This window comes from Rhynchophorus ferrugineus, unplaced genomic scaffold (genome assembly GCF_030347505.1).
Source record: "Rhynchophorus ferrugineus isolate W39M unplaced genomic scaffold, kcgeb_rfMv2 rfM2, whole genome shotgun sequence".
Classification (NCBI taxonomy): Eukaryota; Metazoa; Arthropoda; class Insecta; order Coleoptera; family Curculionidae; genus Rhynchophorus; species Rhynchophorus ferrugineus.
Genome location: NW_027472581.1, coordinates 85,870,167 through 85,889,284, shown reverse-complemented (window position 1 = coordinate 85,889,284; position 19,118 = coordinate 85,870,167). Strand labels below are relative to the sequence as shown.

General features: G+C 33.8%; 3 protein-coding genes across 6 annotated transcripts in view; 1 reads left to right on the top strand and 2 right to left on the bottom strand.

The window, feature by feature from the left end:
* The window catches only part of sba (six-banded), a 153,074-nt gene extending 146,989 nt beyond the window's left edge, over positions 1-6,085 (bottom strand). For all 3 annotated transcript variants that reach the window (XM_076395176.1, XM_076395177.1, XM_076395178.1), the window contains exons 1-2: positions 5,736-6,085; positions 4,854-5,642 (exon numbers count right to left, since the gene is read on the bottom strand). In XM_076395176.1, the coding sequence (XP_076251291.1) occupies positions 4,854-5,587 (734 nt within the window). In that variant the 5' untranslated portion in view covers positions 5,588-5,642; positions 5,736-6,085. The remainder of the gene's footprint in view (positions 1-4,853; positions 5,643-5,735) is intronic.
* Positions 6,086-6,771: 686 nt separating this feature from the next.
* Positions 6,772-8,535, bottom strand: LOC143190679 (protein AAR2 homolog). Its single transcript, XM_076395181.1, has 3 exons — positions 7,757-8,535; positions 7,387-7,702; positions 6,772-7,304 (listed from the first exon to the last, which is right to left on the bottom strand). The coding sequence occupies exons 1-3, from the start codon at positions 8,154-8,156 to the stop codon at positions 6,902-6,904; spliced, it is 1,119 nt and encodes a 372-aa protein (XP_076251296.1). The 5' UTR covers positions 8,157-8,535; the 3' UTR covers positions 6,772-6,901.
* Positions 8,536-8,563: 28 nt separating this feature from the next.
* On the top strand, positions 8,564-11,399 carry Droj2 (DnaJ heat shock protein family (Hsp40) member A4-like). Of its 2 annotated transcripts, none has more exons than XM_076395180.1 (6): positions 8,564-8,829; positions 8,942-9,298; positions 9,359-9,550; positions 9,604-9,783; positions 10,553-10,789; positions 10,844-11,399. In XM_076395180.1, the coding sequence occupies exons 2-6, from the start codon at positions 8,977-8,979 to the stop codon at positions 11,116-11,118; spliced, it is 1,206 nt and encodes a 401-aa protein (XP_076251295.1). In that variant the 5' UTR covers positions 8,564-8,829; positions 8,942-8,976; the 3' UTR covers positions 11,119-11,399. The 2 variants fall into 2 exon arrangements, with proteins under 2 accessions (XP_076251295.1, XP_076251294.1); XM_076395179.1 differs by having other exon boundaries at positions 8,616-8,829; positions 8,966-9,298.
* The last annotated feature ends 7,719 nt before the right edge of the window (positions 11,400-19,118 follow it).

The window sequence follows — 19,118 nt, the reverse complement described above, 5'->3', positions numbered from 1 at the left end:
AAAAACATGCAGTGGAAACAGTCCCCCAACGTATGCGAAGCCCTTTTTAGCAGGCGGTAAGGGTGATTTTACCTCACCCATGTCAAATAAGTGAACCTTGGGGTTATTTAACGTATTACATGCAAGTTAAATGTTACGGGTTTCGTGACGGAGGGTGAGTAGCTACGGCAATTCACCGGCGGATTAAAGAAAACATTCTTTGAATATAACTAAACAAATGTTTGGTTTGCAACCAACAATGTTTGGATTTTAGGGTAATATAGTCAAGACTCATTCTCTACCTATTGTACACCAACACCACCACGATATTTACAGAATAATTCAACATTTCCTATAAATTTCGAGCTACCATCATCCTTACAAAAACAAAAATGTGGTTGCATATAGTTAAAATTATACGCCATGAAAGTATCGAGATGTTTTAGTTGCTAAACAAAACAAATTTAATTATACCACTTTTAATTATACCTTTTATTTAAATGTGTCCTAAGTAATCACTAAATAAACTATGTATTAATTCCAATCTGAGTGAATTCAACAAGAATGCCGCTTAAACATAAACTTCCTGATTTTATATACCTTTTTGGTGATTTTGTTTCAATTTTAGGGTCCTGTAAACGTGTAACTTTTTATGGGGTCGTAATAAAAACATAATGGCGATTAAATGTAAGCACGAAAGCGTTCGTGATGGGGATTACATAAAGAAATTTACTTCAATTATCATTTGTCATATTAGTTAACTGTTTAAGCTTTAAAACATCCATCTAGGCCACGAAGCATGAGAAAATGGTAATAAAGATGAAAGTTCAATAGCCTCGTAACTTGACAGTTAAATAATTTTTAATTGATTTAAAAAAAAGTAGTCTTATTAATTTATTTCATAATTCACATTTATAGGTAACTCTTTATTTCAAACTATCCATGTAAATTATGACAACTATTCAACGATGATTCGTTTTAATAATAATGATGATTTAAATTCTATATATTTCACGTTAATAATTTAACAATATTTTTTTCAAAGCTGTGTTTTCTATATTATTATGAATTAATATTTTTCTCATTCTGTATTACAGTCATCATGCCTATTCAATAACGATTCCATATTGCATTCTTTTTATTTACTTTTGACTGTTCGAAATGTTTTGCACATTACTGCGAAACAAAATTTATTTTTTATCAACTCAATTCTTGAGATGGTATTTAATAATTCTTAATTTTCTTGAGAAGTATCCGTCAAGACAACAGTCATTTATTGACATAAACTGATATTCAATGTTGTTTTGTGTCATCAAATAGACCCCCCCCCCGTTTCTCCTTAACAACTTGTCAAATTTCGTAAACAGATGTGTGTATTTTCTAGTAGTAATCCAACGCATTATTAGAAAGATGCCAAAAATGTGTACCTAGTTCTAGCCTATAATTAGAATAAATTACTTTTAAAATGTCTAGGAAGAAAAAGGTTTTTGTATTAACTCTCTTATTGATTCACTTAATAAAATATTTAAACGTTAAAGCTGTCGACTTTCCTACAATTGTAAAAAGTTAAAAGAACGTTCTGTGGTATTATAAATAACTTCCGTTAATCGACAAGATCACACCAACAAAAACAGGTAAAATACAAAAAGGTAACGGAGGTCAACACTCACTAACCGACCGTACGCTAGTTCCTTCAACCGAGGCATCTGTTATCCGATACCCAAGATAAGACGGAATCTGTATCGCAGATCTACAGACCGCTTGCCTTCGAGCACTTTCGGGCCGTACAAAAGGTGCCCTAAGCGGCACCCTAATCAGTTTACGACTGAGAATCGTACAATAGCTCGAAATATCGAATCTTCTTTATTAGTAAACAAGTAATATACACAAGGATTATCGTTTGTTCAGGTCACTGTATCATTTTGAGTAAAAGTAAAAACGATGTATTGATGTAAATTATGAATATTAATTTGTAGAAAGTAAATCTTTCAACTGAATTTAATTAACCACGAATATTTTTTAAGTTTTAAAAGTAACCAGAACTTACCTTACATAACTAAAAACTATGATTTTGCCCGGAGCACGCACGTTCTACGTTCGTTTAAATTATTTAAAAAATCTCAAAACCTTAGCCAATGATAGCAGAAGATAACGTCGATTTCAACTTCACCAAACACTGTAATTGCCCTTGTTCTTATAAATTGACAAGGTTATTATTAAACCAAACTTCAAAATTCGTGTATGTGCATTTTAATTATCCAAATATTATATTGGATACACTTGTTCTTTCCACAGATTCGCTAAAAGTTTATACAAATCAAACATCCATCATGAAACGTATATAATTTAAACATTTTGTGTTGTAGTTAATACCACTATTCAAAAAAATTAGACCTATCAAATACATTTGTATCTGCATCTATCAAAATAATTATTACCCATCAAAATTTTCAAGTTTACCATCGATAGAATATTGATATGTCTTAGAAATTATGGGGCACCTGAACTCAACCGTACTATTCTAGTACTTTTTAGTACTAACTGGTACTCATTAGGCAGTATGAGAAATACTCTCTTCCATTATTAATTCCATAAGAGCTCTTTTTGAATACTTCAATATTTAATCCATTAATAATCATCGTCTGATGTAACTAATGCAAACAAAACTGTGTTATTTGTGGTGATAAATCCCTGTTAGAATTTTTTATACTATTGGGAGAAAAAATTATTTTATAACTATGAAAAGTTTACACGAATCCAAATGATGCATTAGGAAGAGTGACCAAGTGGAAGTGATTGCTGAGAGTGACATCAATGTTTCATAAAGCTCGGTTTGGGGTTTGACCTGAATAGGGCTATTTTTCAAATTTTGTGCCTTCATATTTCTATTAAATGTAATAACAGTTTTAATATAAAAATAAATGTTTTTTAGAATCTCTACTATATTATTACTATAAATTAATATTTTTGTGATTTTTAGTTAAGGTTATGTTACACATGTGCTATGGATTACTAACATCTCCAAAGTGAAATCAGTACAACATAACAGTAAAAAATTAAAGTGCTACAAATCTAATTGTTGTTTAACGCCTATTGTCGGGTGTTAAAATTAGTTTATCTCTCCATTTAACATCAATCATGCTCTTGTACAAGTCATATAATTCTATTCTCCAGTTTGCCGTTATAGTTGACAAGCAGCCATGAAATTACAAACAATGGAATCGCTGAGACATTTCTTCTATGCATTTTTTAGAACGGTCATTTTTATTTCCAACTTTTCCTTTCGAGTCGGTGCCAACTTTCAGACACGTAGACACACAAACTTTTACGATGCCGCGCGCTTTCATAATCTCGACCTTTGTGTCCCGATTCCGAAAAAGCAAAAATGGCACTACCCCGAGTCGTAAATCTTCCTAACTCTACCGAGCGTATTACCCAACAAAACATCACCAATGATACTAATTTATAGACAGTATAAAATGACGACTCAACAGAGAGCAATTAAAGGCTAATGCGACAAGTTAAAATAACTAAAATTAATTATTTGTTATTAACCAATAAATTATTAAAATAGGTGAGACACACAAGTAAGAGATCGAATAATTTACAATAGATGATATAAAAACGTCTTATAAGTAAAAATAAACCAAAAATGGTTAATGAAGAATCATAAATTCCTAGATAATATATCCCTCAATTATTCAACGACAAACACAGCAAACAAAAGTTTTTATATACTTGTGAAAATGCAATAAATCCACTCCCATATTCGTGTGTTGGTAAATGTTAATAGTCAGTAAACATTATTTGTGATATATCGTTCATGATTTAATATGAAGAAAGTAGAACGAACGTGATCCGAGCTTAATAGATGGATATGTATAATTAGAAAGTTTTATAATCGATTAGCAATTCCTGTCGGACTTACCACCGACGTTCAAAACGTATTATTTCGACGATACGTTAGAGTGAAGTTGAATAATGTAACACTAAAATTAATATTTTGCACGTTCAATTTAATGGAGATATCTGATTACAAGGTCGAAAATAGATACGAAACGTACAAAACGTGTCTTATGTAACGATCTCAGAAAATTGACCTTCAAAATTACTTTCTGGTACTGCTAAAACTGATTAATTTAATAGGCGAATTCAAACACTGTTGACTTTTAACACGATGTGTTTATGTTAAATCCAATTCCCATAAAAAGATAAGATATGGGAGATGATAAAATAATGTAAACATGTTGCATATTTTAACACGTTCTGTTTTTCGCTTTGTTGCGCCTATTTTTTCTAGTCTCTAAGGTTGATTTTAGTGTTGGTATATCTTAAAAAATACAATAAACAAAAAGATGTTGCTACCGGAGACCTCTTTTGTCCGCATATTCTAACCATTGTCATACGACTGATTGACGACTGAACAGTCGATACATATACTGTATTATAATAAATATTACCCATAATACACAAACACCGTGGAGATTTTACTTTTTGTTTACTGACTGGACCTAGGGCTTAACCTGAGCTTCAAAGTATGGTACTAAGTAATTCACTTATTCATTCTTTAAGTCTTATCAGCCTGGTTACTGGCATAACTGGGATGAATCAACTCGTATGATTTTACTCTCTTATTTATGAACAATTACAAACATACCTAATTTAGGCTATAGATGGATTCGAACCTTCGATTCGCAGCGGTATAAAGAAAGCCTTACTAACTATGGTTACTAGTCAGATATCAAAAATAGTATCGGCTATGATAATAAGTATTTTACCTAATTGCACACTACATATTTCAATGATTTTCTATTACAACGGCCAAAAAGACATATCCAATTTAAAAACTTTATATCATGTACAATATATCTTACCTTATATATATCACGGAACCATTACTTAACAGTCTTTTCCAACCATATGGTACTGTAACGGCCATAGCACTACTTGAAGCATGCTGTGGCATAGGAGAGGGTCCCACGACAACAACACCTCCGGGCCGAACACTCACACTAGGGTCATACACAACCATATCTGGTGAACGATTTTGCACTACAATCATCCCTTCATCCACAGAGCTCAGGCTACTACAGCTTGACTCAGCAGTTTCCGAACGCACAGAATCACATCTCACACTTTGAGTAGACACATCGGAGCCTACAATTGTTACATATGAATCCGGATATCGTTCACGATTATCACATTCATCACGTTTAATATTTTCAGGTCGACCAGGTCCTGCCTGTTGCCTCTCACACGACAATATATCAATGCTCGTACAATTTTTAACAACACCACCATTTTGATAATTTATATTATTTAAGGGAATTCCATTTTGTGGTAATACATTTGTAATATAACTGCCTTGGGCACTATTAATTATTTGACCATTTGAAGTAAAAATTTGTTGTTTCTCATTAAAACTCTTTGTCTGGTCCATGGAGGCCATGGTATGGCCTGTACTGGAGTATCCAGATGAATGCACACTACCAGGTTGAGGTACATTTTGCTGTTCAACTGCATATGTCTGGGCAAAATTATCATTCGATACATAAACTACCACATTCTGGACTCCAGTTCCTGAAGATAAATCAGGCTTTGTTGCCATTGTAACTGCATATCAACAGCCCCCTCAAAGAGCCTCCCTTTAAACCACAAATGTCCTGAAAAGAATACAAATTAGTCACTTCTAACAAATATATTTAAGCTTACACAAAAAACATAAATATAACTAAAAATATAGATATATAAATTACCTGCATGTCGTACAATTGTGCTTCAAATATTTTGCTTTAATAAAAATTAGCATTACAATATGTTATCTTTCTTATTTCATATAAACTTCTGTTTTGTTAGCTGACGATGGGTTATAACTTAACCCAACACCTGCGTATCAAATTTTAGTTTGTGCTTCTTTAAAATACACTCCATACCGTCACCTTTTCACTAATTTCATTGAAAAAACGCGAAAACACCGTTAACAACAAAGAAAAGTTTGAAAAATAAACAACCACTTTCTCTAGCTTACGCTAACACCGCGTAAAACTGGGCACTGAAAAATGGAACCACACTCCCAACATTTCTGCGATAAAGCGCCATATTAAATTCGACAAAAATAAATAGAATTTTCTATTGTGGCGCCATCTACTGAGAAGCTTACCGTAATATTCACAGTCCTAATAATATTCAAAAGAGATACATTAGGAAAAACAAATATTATTTATGGTTCAAATTATTAAATAAATTGTCAGTGACAAATAGGAATATTAAGAAGTGAATAATGGGTATAATAAATTTTAATATGAAATTGTCAAGCAACCAGCAATACATGCACTTCAATTCATTAAACAGTTTAAACAAATAATCTTAAATTAACTATTTGAAAACTGTAATAATATTGTTATACAACTTTGACATAGTTATTGCGAAACACCTAAGATATGACGTCGCGAAATAAAACTTATGAAGTTGTTATGTAGCTACCCTAAATGCTTCCATATTCATTAATCTAGTTTTACTCATTAAACTTAATATTTATTTTATATATTATAATACAGAATAAACTCATTTTTAATTTGATTTAATGATGTTAAAAAGTAGATTATTTACTAGTTCAGTATTTTATGTTGAATAGTGTTTAATAATTGGCCGAAAAATTTAAAATATGCGTTTATTAATCTTTCGCTATCAATAGCTGCACTTTATTGATAGTAAAAATAATTTAAGCAGGATTTAGCGAATAGTTTGCTTGCCTTCAGTATAGTATACAGGATACATACAATTTTCAAATAATTGTGGGTTAACATTTGTAAATTTATTATATTCAATTACAATGTAGTATATTATTAATAAATCAATGTAACATAGAATACTGATAATGTACAGAATATAAAAAACTAAGTAATTTGGTATATGATGTTAATTACAGCTCTACTACTACTGGAGCATCATCCTCATCATCTGATTCCAAATGACTAAAATCCCATTGATATAAATCTGACAAGTTCTTCCTTAATCTATCAGCTTTTGATTTTAATTTATCATCTACTTCACAGCCTTTGATAAACCGAAATAGGTTCCTTAATTTAACATATACAAAGTTATTATTTGATACTATATCAGCTAAAAATTCCTCAGGTATTTCTTTAACTTGTAATTCTATTATCGACAGAAAATTGTCATATATCCTACGATATCTCTTTATTGCATCATCACATGAACAAAAAAGTCCCACAAACTTTTTCCATTGCTCAAAAGCTTCAAAACTATGCCCAACCAAAAAGCAGATATAACAAAATTCCATTTCTCCTAATATATCAGTTTCCCTTAAAAAAGTTACCATACATACAAGGTTGTTATATAGTAAAATTGCATTGTTATACTCTAAAACCTAAATAAAATACTTACACATCATAACTGGAAATTAATTGTTCAAATAAGTAAGTAGAATCTAATGAATGTTTGGTAATATCTGATGGACTTGAACCATCTGGGTAGGACTTCACTGGAAAAACAGAAAATCGTAAATTTGTTCCCTCTTTTGGTTTTAACTCTGGCAATATATCATCTTCAAATTCATTATATGATGGACGACTCAGTCTTTTGGATGTTGATGATTCATCATTAGTGTGAGCATTTTTACGCTCTTCATTACTACAACCCTCCAATTCCAAAGCTGATCTGACTTCTCCATTTAATGGGATTAATTTCTTAACTAAATTGTCTAAAATAAAAATGTTTTCTTACCTTTTCGAAATAGTATCACTGAAATACTTACCAGAAATATGTGAAGATAATTGTTTCCATCTTTCCCAAATATCATAAGGATAAGGTCCCAAAAAACTATCTAATGCTTTTATATTGTCTTTTAAACCTACTATTTCTTCATTTGACACTACGTCAGTACTTATACATTCATTTAAAGCATTCCACTTTTTAACGATTACTTGCGCCGAATGAAAATAATAAAATAAACCAGCTCGTGGAGCGGTATCACCATTATTAACTGCACTATAGAATATATAATGGAGACCAGGGGGTATCATCTTTACACCTCGAAATTTTTCGCCCGTATTCCATGATTTCAGATCTATACCAAATTCTGTGCCTTCAGGGACTCCCAGCAATATGAAAAATCCGCCTTTGTTAAACAATTTTTTAGCAGTATCTTGATCCATTTTGAAATATCGTATATAAATAATGAACACAAAATATATAAAATTATCTATATATATACTACACTAAGCTCTGTTAAATGAACAGAGATAAACTAAAACCATAGAGTAAGTTTCTCTATGACTAAAACATAACCACAAAATGTATATTTTTTGTATATTTAGAAAAGTAGATAGCTTTACTTTATTATCAAGAGATGGCGGTAAAGTTGTGGTTTTACCACACAATAATTATTTTCTATATATTTTTATTAATTTCTCGGAAGAGTCTAATTTTTATATTCTATAATACTGATGCATTAAAATGTAAATATAATATAAACAAAAAAAACGTGGAATATAAGTGTATAAAAAAATGGGCTTAATTGACATTGTCTTATGATAAATGAACATAAGGACGTTACCATAGAAAATTCTAGAACCAATCTTTCTTTGTTTGGTACATCTATCGATCTTTCTTTAACATTTGACGTTTCCATTATATGTCCGCCGTAGAAACATTTTAGTTGCGCTGTGAATGTTCTAGAACATTACGGAATATAAGCGTTTAGCTACAAACCTTGCAAAAAACCTTATTCCTTATTAGCACATTAAGCAGTAAATTAGACTAGCTTGTGTTTATTAAGTTTGTGATATATTACTTCTGCTTTTCCAGAAGTATTGATTTATTTCTAAGGTGAGTGGGTATATATGTGATTTTACTGTTTTTTAATCCAATTCATAAAAAACTTTTTATGTTTCCTCTCATATTAAATACATTTAAAGTATTTACGGTGATTTTTTTCTAGTTCTCATCTCTTTTTAAATTACAGAGCCTATAATAATGGTTAAAGAAACAAAGTTCTATGATATTCTGGGTGTTAAGCCTGGATGTACTCAAGATGACCTTAAGAAAGCCTATCGAAAATTAGCTTTAAAATATCATCCAGATAAGAATCCAAATGAAGGTGAAAAATTTAAGCAAATCTCTCAAGCTTATGAAGTCCTATCTGATCCAGAAAAGAGAACCATTTATGATCAAGGTGGTGAACAAGCCATTAAAGAGGGAGGTGTTAGTGGAGGATTTTCAAGTCCTATGGACTTATTTGATATGTTCTTTGGAAGCGGTCTTGGTGGAGGTAGGGGCAGGAGAAGAGAGAGAAAAGGTTTGTATTTATTAAACTGAAAGATATATTTATTATTAAGAAATAATCTATTCGATGTAGGTAAAGATGTAGTGCATCAATTGACTGTGTCATTGGAGGAACTATATAAGGGTACTGTAAGAAAATTAGCTCTACAAAAGAATGTAATTTGCGATAAATGTGAAGGCAGAGGTGGGAAAAAAGGTGCAGTTGAACAATGTCCCACTTGCCGAGGAACCGGAATGCAAGTACAAGTGCAACAATTAGGACCTGGTAGGTTATAGAGCTTTATAGTAAACTTAAAATCTAGTTGGAAATACTTTAAGGTATGCTTCAACAAATACAGACAGTTTGTCCTGACTGCCGTGGCCAAGGTGAGCGTATTAATCCAAAGGACCGTTGCAAACAATGTGCAGGCAAGAAAGTGATTCGCGACCGTAAAATTTTGGAGGTGCATGTAGATAAAGGAATGATAGATGGACAAAAAATTATTTTTAATGGTGAAGGTAAGTCTTCTCTTATACTATACAATTTTATTTTAAGTTATATTTACTTATCAACATAATGCCACAAAAGTATTTGACTGTACTTACATACATAATAACCATATTTTAGAATAGTGATTTTCCAAAAACGTTTTAAAAAAGGTCGAGCAATAAATGCTCAAAAATTAGCTTTTTGGAGGCTTAACTCCTTAAACTAAAACTTGACCTAAACCCTCTTAAGTGCTGCTAATAACATCTTAGTTCATTTTCAAATCATTTTATTAACCTTTTACTGTAGATTAGTAGTTCCTGATGCTCCCTTTGTTGTGTTAGAATATATATATTTGGATATACACTCATACATAGAAAAAATGAAATGTTCATGATGATCCATTTAAAATCGACATAAAGACAATCTTTTGCTGATTTTATTGCCTTGGGAATTACATGGTCTCCACGACCAATTCCAATGAGCTCTCCTTCTGAGTTATAAGTTTCATTTTGCATAAACTATTAGTCCGTTTTCTACTTTCATTCCAAAATTGGAATTCGTATTCTCTTCACAAAATGTTACAAAATCACACAGGCATACATACCACTCTGCACAAAACTGTTCTCAAACAGCAAAGGGGCAATATCCCGGTACCTAAAATGTACTAATATTAAAATAAGTGATATATGTTGAAGAGATAGTATTGCTGTGTGTGATATACCCATACATAACTAACATATGTATAAATAGGAATTTTTAATATGAATATTGCTAACGAAAATGTTGGTATCTTTCCAGGTGATCAAGAACCCGAGCTAGAACCTGGTGATATTATTATTGTCTTAGATGAAAAGGAACACCCATTATATAAGAGAAATGGAAGTGATCTAATTTTAAGACTCGAAATACAACTGGTCGAGGCATTGTGTGGATTCCAAAAAATTATCCGCACTCTAGATGACAGGGACTTGATTATCACTCAGATGCCTGGTGAAGTTATAAAACATGGCGACGTTAGGTGTATACAGAATGAAGGTAAGCATTTAGGAAATGATTTAGAAACATATTTTTATAGGAATTAATTTTTAGGTATGCCTAGATACAAGAGTCCATTCGAAAAGGGGCGTCTTATTGTCCAGTTCTGGGTACAATTCCCCAAAACAATTTCACCCGATCTGATTCCTCAGCTAGAGAATTGTTTGCCACCTAGAAAGGAAGTGATGGTTCCCGATAATGCGGAGGAATGTATCCTGGAAGATTTTGATCCAGAAGATACCAACAGGAGAAGACATCAGAAGAACGCTTATGAGGAAGACGACGAAATGCACGGTCCTGGACAGAGGGTCCAGTGTGCCACTAATTAAATTTTTATTTTACTTTGTATCTTTCATATGTGAACAGTTTGATGCTTATTCCATATTTGTTTGATTATATAAGACTTACTAAAACTGTTTAGATATCAAGGATAGATAAAATTTCCTGTGACCTAAGAATAGTAGCAAATTAACACCTTGCCTGTTATAGTGGTACTACATGTACGTAAGATTTTTTTCTATGTCTCTTTAAGTTAATTTAGGCTATGAACTGTGTACATTATTTATTTTATTATTCTTTTTATCAGTTCTAAATAAATTTCTGAACTTCATTGCAAATTATTTTATTTCAACTAGAACCATCTTTATTAAAAAATAATTATATATTTTATTTGCTCTTGGAACATTGTAATTGGTGGCTTTGGTCTTTCTATAATGGAAACAGTCTTTACTACATGATCTTTTAAAATGTCTTACCTTGATGATTTCTTCCTTTATTGTTTCATGTTATACCTTCCATGCGGTTTGTTTTATAACTTCTGTGAGGTGAGGTTCAACTGCTAGCCTCCATTTTAACTTCTCTGAAGGGCCTGGTGCATTATGTGGTTCTTCTTCTGCTATTTTTCTAACATTATAATTTATATCCTTTTGCATTTGATATTGAGAATTTTACATCCAACAATAGTCTAAACTATTTACTTGAAATAATTACTTTGCCAATTTTCACATTGTTTAATAACTTTGCACCTTTATATTGTCAAGTTTTACTTCGATCCCCAAAACTGTATTTCTTGTTTCGTTTTTTGTTTTCCAACTAAATATTATTTTAATTACATTTACTGCAATATTTTATAACATTTTGAAATTTTATAACCAATAAAACTATCCAACAACTACAATGTTATCATTTTCAATGTTCACCTCAACTGAACAATCAAACTCATGTTTGCTGTATACTTATTATTTACTTTACCCAACTATAAACTGTTTATACTTATTGTTGTTCTGCAAACCTTCGTTCTTATTTACTTTCAAACTATTTTTATTCATGTGTTTCATTACTTGATTTCTATATATTTTGATCATTTATTGCCTTTTAACTAAATTGTATATATCTACCTATTTACTAGCCTAATTTCATATGACCATTGATCTTCATCGCTATGTTCTTAATAGATTTATTTTATATTCTATGTATTTATTAAAACATATACATTCTTGTATTTGCGTTTAAAAGTTAATTTATTCTCTGATTAGTTGCTGACTTTTAACAAAAGTTTTTAAGTTATTGTTATGTTGCTTTCATTTTAATCATAAATGTTACAGAATCATATTGAATGTATGTATATACTACATCTTTTGAATTTACAATACCAAAATTTTAACTTATGTCCTTAGTGTAAGCGTTTACCTATGATTATATCCATGTCTAGAGAATTATTGACGAAAGTAGGTGATTTCTCGAACAGAAAAGTTGTTAATTCAGGTTAACATCATGCATGAATTCTTTTAAAGATACAATCTTTAAATTGATAATAATCTCAAGCCATATCTACATACAAAATTCGTGCAACTACAATTGACACATTCATTAGATTTAAGAAGGTTGTTCTGCTATCTTTTTTTTTGTTAATTATAATATTCCATTCCAGGAAATCACCAAAATTAATGAATGAATAATGATGAAACCCAAGTTATAAAAAGTTTTTGTTTTGTTTAATGCTCAAATGATTGAACTAATAAATTAAATCATAGGTAATTTGACAAATGAAATGTGAGTATCTTCCTTTAGAGAAAATATTTTATTTTAATCATTTGCTATTTTATATATTTGCAACAAATTATAAACTATACAATTACTGTATTTTCAATATCAATAGTATTACCTTTAAGATTATTATGTAATTAGACTACCATTTTGATTTTCTTCCCAAAGTATTTTAAATTTGCTGAACTAAACTATCCATTTGAAGCCTTTATTTGTATTCATTTATTCAAACTATTCACACATTGATATGATCTGTTGTCAGCCCTAACTTTGAATTAAAATTTTTCAACTTCAAAATTTTGTCAAGAATGCTATTACAGCAGTATAATGTTGTCTGAACATTTTATAATCTTGCAATTTATAACATTTCTTTCGCCTGAGGGTTAAAAATCTGTTTTTTGAACGTTTATTTTAAAATTCTGAATGTATTATACTAATTAAAATGTATTGATATTACCCAAAAATACATAATGTTTATAAGGAAATATTATCATTATGCTACAATTGAGCTTCTATTAATTAAATTTAAACAAAATGAAATTTCCATTTAACTTGAAATATAGCAACATTATTATTTAACATAATTTATCCTATAACTTTATTACCTAATTTTGCTGAAATTATTTAGCGACTAATCAGATTATCGTATTAAATATGTATTTTAATGAATTATGTTTGCTTTTAAATTGAATCCTCATAATTGGTATGTTTGTTGTTTGCGAATTATTTAAATCTTGTTTGAAATTAATAAAGTTTATTCTTTCTAATTTTGACATGGAATTTAAAATAATAATTTTGGATGTTAAAGATATCTCGATTCTTAATTTTGTGCGTTATTGTATACTAATTTTGGCTGATTTAATAACAATGGTTACTTTACCCCTTTGTGCATCTTACAAAGTTTACCGTGGAATAATTTGCTGTTTTCCGTGAGAAGATCTTCAAAGATATTCTTCCAATAGGTTTGCTTCTGTGTGAATGCTGCTGGTTCCTTCTTTTCTTGTGTCCATGTAAACTTTTGCATAACAGCCGATGTCTTATTTTCTAATCTCTATCTGCTTTTCTATAATAATGTACTCGAAACAAAATACTAATTAATTTTAATCCAAACTCATGTGGATTTATATTGTGGACTTATACTACCAAACCAATGTTTTCTAGTATTCTCTCACCTTACTGATTTTGTGTACATCACTAGGATGTCTATCTTACTTGTATCAGTCTTGTGTACTGGTAATACTTAATGCTTGTGCTTGCTACTGACTTGCTTCTAAAACCTGGTCATTGTTGACGTCTTTTACTGACTATATGATTGACTTTGTAACTATTTGATTTTGTTTCTGAACAGCCTGTTTGTTTATGTCCACATTGTGGTGGTGCGTTTGTTGAATTTTTGCTTATTGATAGCCTATGTGTTGACATTCGCCATATTGGTAACATGTGTAATTCTAGAGGTTTTGTTTACTATTTTTGTTACTGTTTGGTTACTACTTGATTTTCTATGATTACTATTTTTATTGTGCTTGACTGTTTGATGACATCCACCATATTGGCAGCATGTGTATTTATTGAGGTTTTGTTTACTAATTTGATACTGCTTAACTACTACTTTCATCACTACTTTGATATAAACCTTATTTGCTGTACATTTACTGAAATTTTGTTAATAGTTCTTCATCTTGATGGCTCGTTTGTTGACAACCACTTTGCTAGCGGTTTGTCTACTATTCTATATAATATTGATAGTTGGTTTGTTGACCTTTACCTTATTACCACCTGGTAGTTAACATACATTTTGGTGTACCCCTTTTAGATGCTTATTTGTCAACATGACAACCTGTTTGTGGCCAGTTGTCTAGTTGGCGACAGCTACTGGGTTCCCCCTAATGATGGTAGTCTGATTGCAAACGCCCATTAGGTTGGCATGGCTGTTGCTGCTGTTCTCGATGGTAGTGGTCTAATGACAGACAACTATCTTGTCGGCCCGGAAGCTAATACTCACTCTAATAATTCCCTGATTTCAAATGTCTACCTGATTGCCGTGCGTGCTGTTGGCCCCGTGTTGCTAGCCTGACTGCAGACATTCATCTGGTTCGCTTGGCTGTGCGTGTTCGCGCTGGAGTGTCTGCTTGGAGGTTCTGTAGATGTTCGTCTTGTCAACCTAGATGTTAATACTTACTGTAATTGTGGCCTGATATACTATCTGTATTGGTTGCGGATGCCTCTGTGATGGTGGTCTGACTGTAGACCTCAATTTGATTGCTGCAACTGCTGCTGTCGGCCATGGTGAAGGCTTGATGGCAGACAAACTTCTTGTTCGTCTGACTGCATGCATCCCCTGTGATGGAGGACTGGCTGCCGACATTCATGTGAATGTCGTGACTGCTATTGTCGTCCGCAGTGGAGACCTGGCTGTAGACGTTCATAGAAACGTCACTTGCGATGGCCACCGGTTGGTTGGCCCCTCTTGCTAGCAGCCTGGTTGTAGACGTTCATGGAACGTCACTCGTGGTGGCAATCGGTTGGTTGATCACCCTCTTGTAGACGTTCATAGAAACGTCTCTGATGATGGTGGCCGATTGGCTGGCTCCTGTTTGGTTAGTACACTTCATATTGGCGGCTAATTTGTTGTCGTTTGCATTGGTGACTCTAGTTGTTGTTCATCTCGTTGGCGTACCCCTCATAGGTATATATCTGCTGCAAGCTTTCTCGTTGCGTCACCGTGCTTGGTGATTTTGTAGTGGTCTCTTGGCTGGGCAGTTGGTCTGCGATGGCTCCACAAGGTTGGTGGTTCGTACCTGTGGCCCCTTTGGTAGGTTACATGTCTGCTGCGTGGCCCCTGTTTAATGGACTACCCGTTGTGGCCCCCAGGTTGGTGGGACGCTCATTGTGGACGTTCCTGGTTGACGGAACGCTCGTTGTAGTCCCCTCAGGATGACGGCCAGCTCATTGTGGACCCACAGGTTGGTGGGCAGCTCGTTGTGGACCTTCTATGTTGAAGGACCGATCGTTGTGGCCCCCAGGTTGGTGGGTGGCTCGTTGTGGATTTCTCGAGTTGGCGTCAAACCTGTTGTGCGACCGTCAGGTAGGCGGCAAGCAGGTTGCAGGGCTCTTGAATAGCCTGCACGGTGATTGCGGACCCCAGATAGACGGCACGCTGGTTCCACGCCCGTCAAGTAGGAGGCATGCATGTTGCGTTTTGGTTTGGTTTGGTTTGGTTTGGTTTGGTTTGGTTTGGTTTGGTTTGGTTTGGTTTGGTTTGGTTTGGTTTGGTTTGGTTTGGTTTGGTTTGGTTTGGTTTGGTTTGGTTTGGTTTGGTTTGGTTTGGTTTGGTTTGGTTTGGTTTGGTTTGGTTTGGTTTGGTTTGGTTTGGTTTGGTTTGGTTTGGTTTGGTTTGGTTTGGTTTGGTTTGGTTTGGTTTGGTTTGGTTTGGTTTGGTTTGGTTTGGTTTGGTTTGGTTTGGTTTGGTTTGGTTTGGTTTGGTTTGGTTTGGTTTGGTTTGGTTTGGTTTGGTTTGGTTTGGTTTGGTTTGGTTTGGTTTGGTTTGGTTTGGTTTGGTTTGGTTTGGTTTGGTTTGGTTTGGTTTGGTTTGGTTTGGTTTGGTTTGGTTTGGTTTGGTTTGGTTTGGTTTGGTTTGGTTTGGTTTGGTTTGGTTTGGTTTGGTTTGGTTTGGTTTGGTTTGGTTTGGTTTGGTTTGGTTTGGTTTGGTTTGGTTTGGTTTGGTTTGGTTTGGTTTGGTTTGGTTTGGTTTGGTTTGGTTTGGTTTGGTTTGGTTTGGTTTGGTTTGGTTTGGTTTGGTTTGGTTTGGTTTGGTTTGGTTTGGTTTGGTTTGGTTTGGTTTGGTTTGGTTTGGTTTGGTTTGGTTTGGTTTGGTTTGGTTTGGTTTGGTTTGGTTTGGTTTGGTTTGGTTTGGTTTGGTTTGGTTTGGTTTGGTTTGGTTTGGTTTGGTTTGGTTTGGTTTGGTTTGGTTTGGTTTGGTTTGGTTTGGTTTGGTTTGGTTTGGTTTGGTTTGGTTTGGTTTGGTTTGGTTTGGTTTGGTTTGGTTTGGTTTGGTTTGGTTTGGTTTGGTTTGGTTTGGTTTGGTTTGGTTTGGTTTGGTTTGGTTTGGTTTGGTTTGGTTTGGTTTGGTTTGGTTTGGTTTGGTTTGGTTTGGTTTGGTTTGGTTTGGTTTGGTTTGGTTTGGTTTGGTTTGGTTTGGTTTGGTTTGGTTTGGTTTGGTTTGGTTTGGTTTGGTTTGGTTTGGTTTGGTTTGGTTTGGTTTGGTTTGGTTTGGTTTGGTTTGGTTTGGTTTGGTTTGGTTTGGTTTGGTTTGGTTTGGTTTGGTTTGGTTTGGTTTGGTTTGGTTTGGTTTGGTTTGGTTTGGTTTGGTTTGGTTTGGTTTGGTTTGGTTTGGTTTGGTTTGGTTTGGTTTGGTTTGGTTTGGTTTGGTTTGGTTTGGTTTGGTTTGGTTTGGTTTGGTTTGGTTTGGTTTGGTTTGGTTTGGTTTGGTTTGGTTTGGTTTGGTTTGGTTTGGTTTGGTTTGGTTTGGTTTGGTTTGGTTTGGTTTGGTTTGGTTTGGTTTGGTTTGGTTTGGTTTGGTTTGGTTTGGTTTGGTTTGGTTTGGTTTGGTTTGGTTTGGTTTGGTTTGGTTTGGTTTGGTTTGGTTTGGTTTGGTTTGGTTTGGTTTGGTTTGGTTTGGTTTGGTTTGGTTTGGTTTGGTTTGGTTTGGTTTGGTTTGGTTTGGTTTGGTTTGGTTTGGTTTGGTTTGGTTTGGTTTGGTTTGGTTTGGTTTGGTTTGGTTTGGTTTGGTTTGGTTTGGTTTGGTTTGGTTTGGTTTGGTTTGGTTTGGTTTGGTTTGGTTTGGTTTGGTTTGGTTTGGTTTGGTTTGGTTTGGTTTGGTTTGGTTTGGTTTGGTTTGGTTTGGTTTGGTTTGGTTTGGTTTGGTTTGGTTTGGTTTGGTTTGGTTTGGTTTGGTTTGGTTTGGTTTGGTTTGGTTTGGTTTGGTTTGGTTTGGTTTGGTTTGGTTTGGTTTGGTTTGGTTTGGTTTGGTTTGGTTTGGTTTGGTTTGGTTTGGTTTGGTTTGGTTTGGTTTGGTTTGGTTTGGTTTGGTTTGGTTTGGTTTGGTTTGGTTTGGTTTGGTTTGGTTTGGTTTGGTTTGGTTTGGTTTGGTTTGGTTTGGTTTGGTTTGGTTTGGTTTGGTTTGGTTTGGTTTGGTTTGGTTTGGTTTGGTTTGGTTTGGTTTGGTTTGGTTTGGTTTGGTTTGGTTTGGTTTGGTTTGGTTTGGTTTGGTTTGGTTTGGTTTGGTTTGGTTTGGTTTGGTTTGGTTTGGTTTGGTTTGGTTTGGTTTGGTTTGGTTTGGTTTGGTTTGGTTTGGTTTGGTTTGGTTTGGTTTGGTTTGGTTTGGTTTGGTTTGGTTTGGTTGGTTTGGTTTGGTTTGGTTTGGTTTGGTTTGGTTTGGTTTGGTTTGGTTTGGTTTGGTTTGGTTTGGTTTGGTTTGGTTTGGTTTGGTTTGGTTTGGTTTGGTTTGGTTTGGTTTGGTTTGGTTTGGTTTGGTTTGGTTTGGTTTGGTTTGGTTTGGTTTGGTTTGGTTTGGTTTGGTTTGGTTTGGTTTGGTTTGGTTTGGTTTGGTTTGGTTTGGTTTGGTTTGGTTTGGTTTGGTTTGGTTTGGTTTGGTTTGGTTTGGTTTGGTTTGGTTTGGTTTGGTTTGGTTTGGTTTGGTTTGGTTTGGTTTGGTTTGGTTTGGTTTGGTTTGGTTTGGTTTGGTTTGGTTTGGTTTGGTTTGGTTTGGTTTGGTTTGGTTTGGTTTGGTTTGGTTTGGTTTGGTTTGGTTTGGTTTGGTTTGGTTTGGTTTGGTTTGGTTTGGTTTGGTTTGGTTTGGTTTGGTTTGGTTTGGTTTGGTTTGGTTTGGTTTGGTTTGGTTTGGTTTGGTTTGGTTTGGTTTGGTTTGGTTTGGTTTGGTTTGGTTTGGTTTGGTTTGGTTTGGTTTGGTTTGGTTTGGTTTGGTTTGGTTTGGTTTGGTTTGGTTTGGTTTGGTTTGGTTTGGTTTGGTTTGGTTTGGTTTGGTTTGGTTTGGTTTGGTTTGGTTTGGTTTGGTTTGGTTTGGTTTGGTTTGGTTTGGTTTGGTTTGGTTTGGTTTGGTTTGGTTTGGTTTGGTTTGGTTTGGTTTGGTTTGGTTTGGTTTGGTTTGGTTTGGTTTGGTTTGGTTTGGTTTGGTTTGGTTTGGTTTGGTTTGGTTTGGTTTGGTTTGGTTTGGTTTGGTTTGGTTTGGTTTGGTTTGGTTTGGTTTGGTTTGGTTTGGTTTGGT

Bases quoted from the DNA above. Each gene is read 5' to 3' on its own strand.
- LOC143190679 (XM_076395181.1), bottom strand. From the start codon at position 8,156: ATGGATCAAGATACTGCTAAAAAATTGTTTAACAAAGGCGGATTTTTC. The intron at 7,703-7,756 runs GTAAGTATTTCA...TTTTTATTTTAG, and splicing joins ATTATCTTCACATATTTCTG to ACAATTTAGTTAAGAAATTA. The intron at 7,305-7,386 runs GTAAGTATTTTA...AACTTTTTTAAG, and splicing joins TTAATTTCCAGTTATGATGT to GGAAACTGATATATTAGGAG.
- Droj2 (XM_076395180.1), top strand. From the start codon at position 8,977: ATGGTTAAAGAAACAAAGTTCTATGATATTCTGGGTGTTAAGCCTGGA. The intron at 9,299-9,358 runs GTTTGTATTTAT...TATTCGATGTAG, and splicing joins CAGGAGAAGAGAGAGAAAAG to GTAAAGATGTAGTGCATCAA. The intron at 9,551-9,603 runs GTAGGTTATAGA...AAATACTTTAAG, and splicing joins AGTGCAACAATTAGGACCTG to GTATGCTTCAACAAATACAG.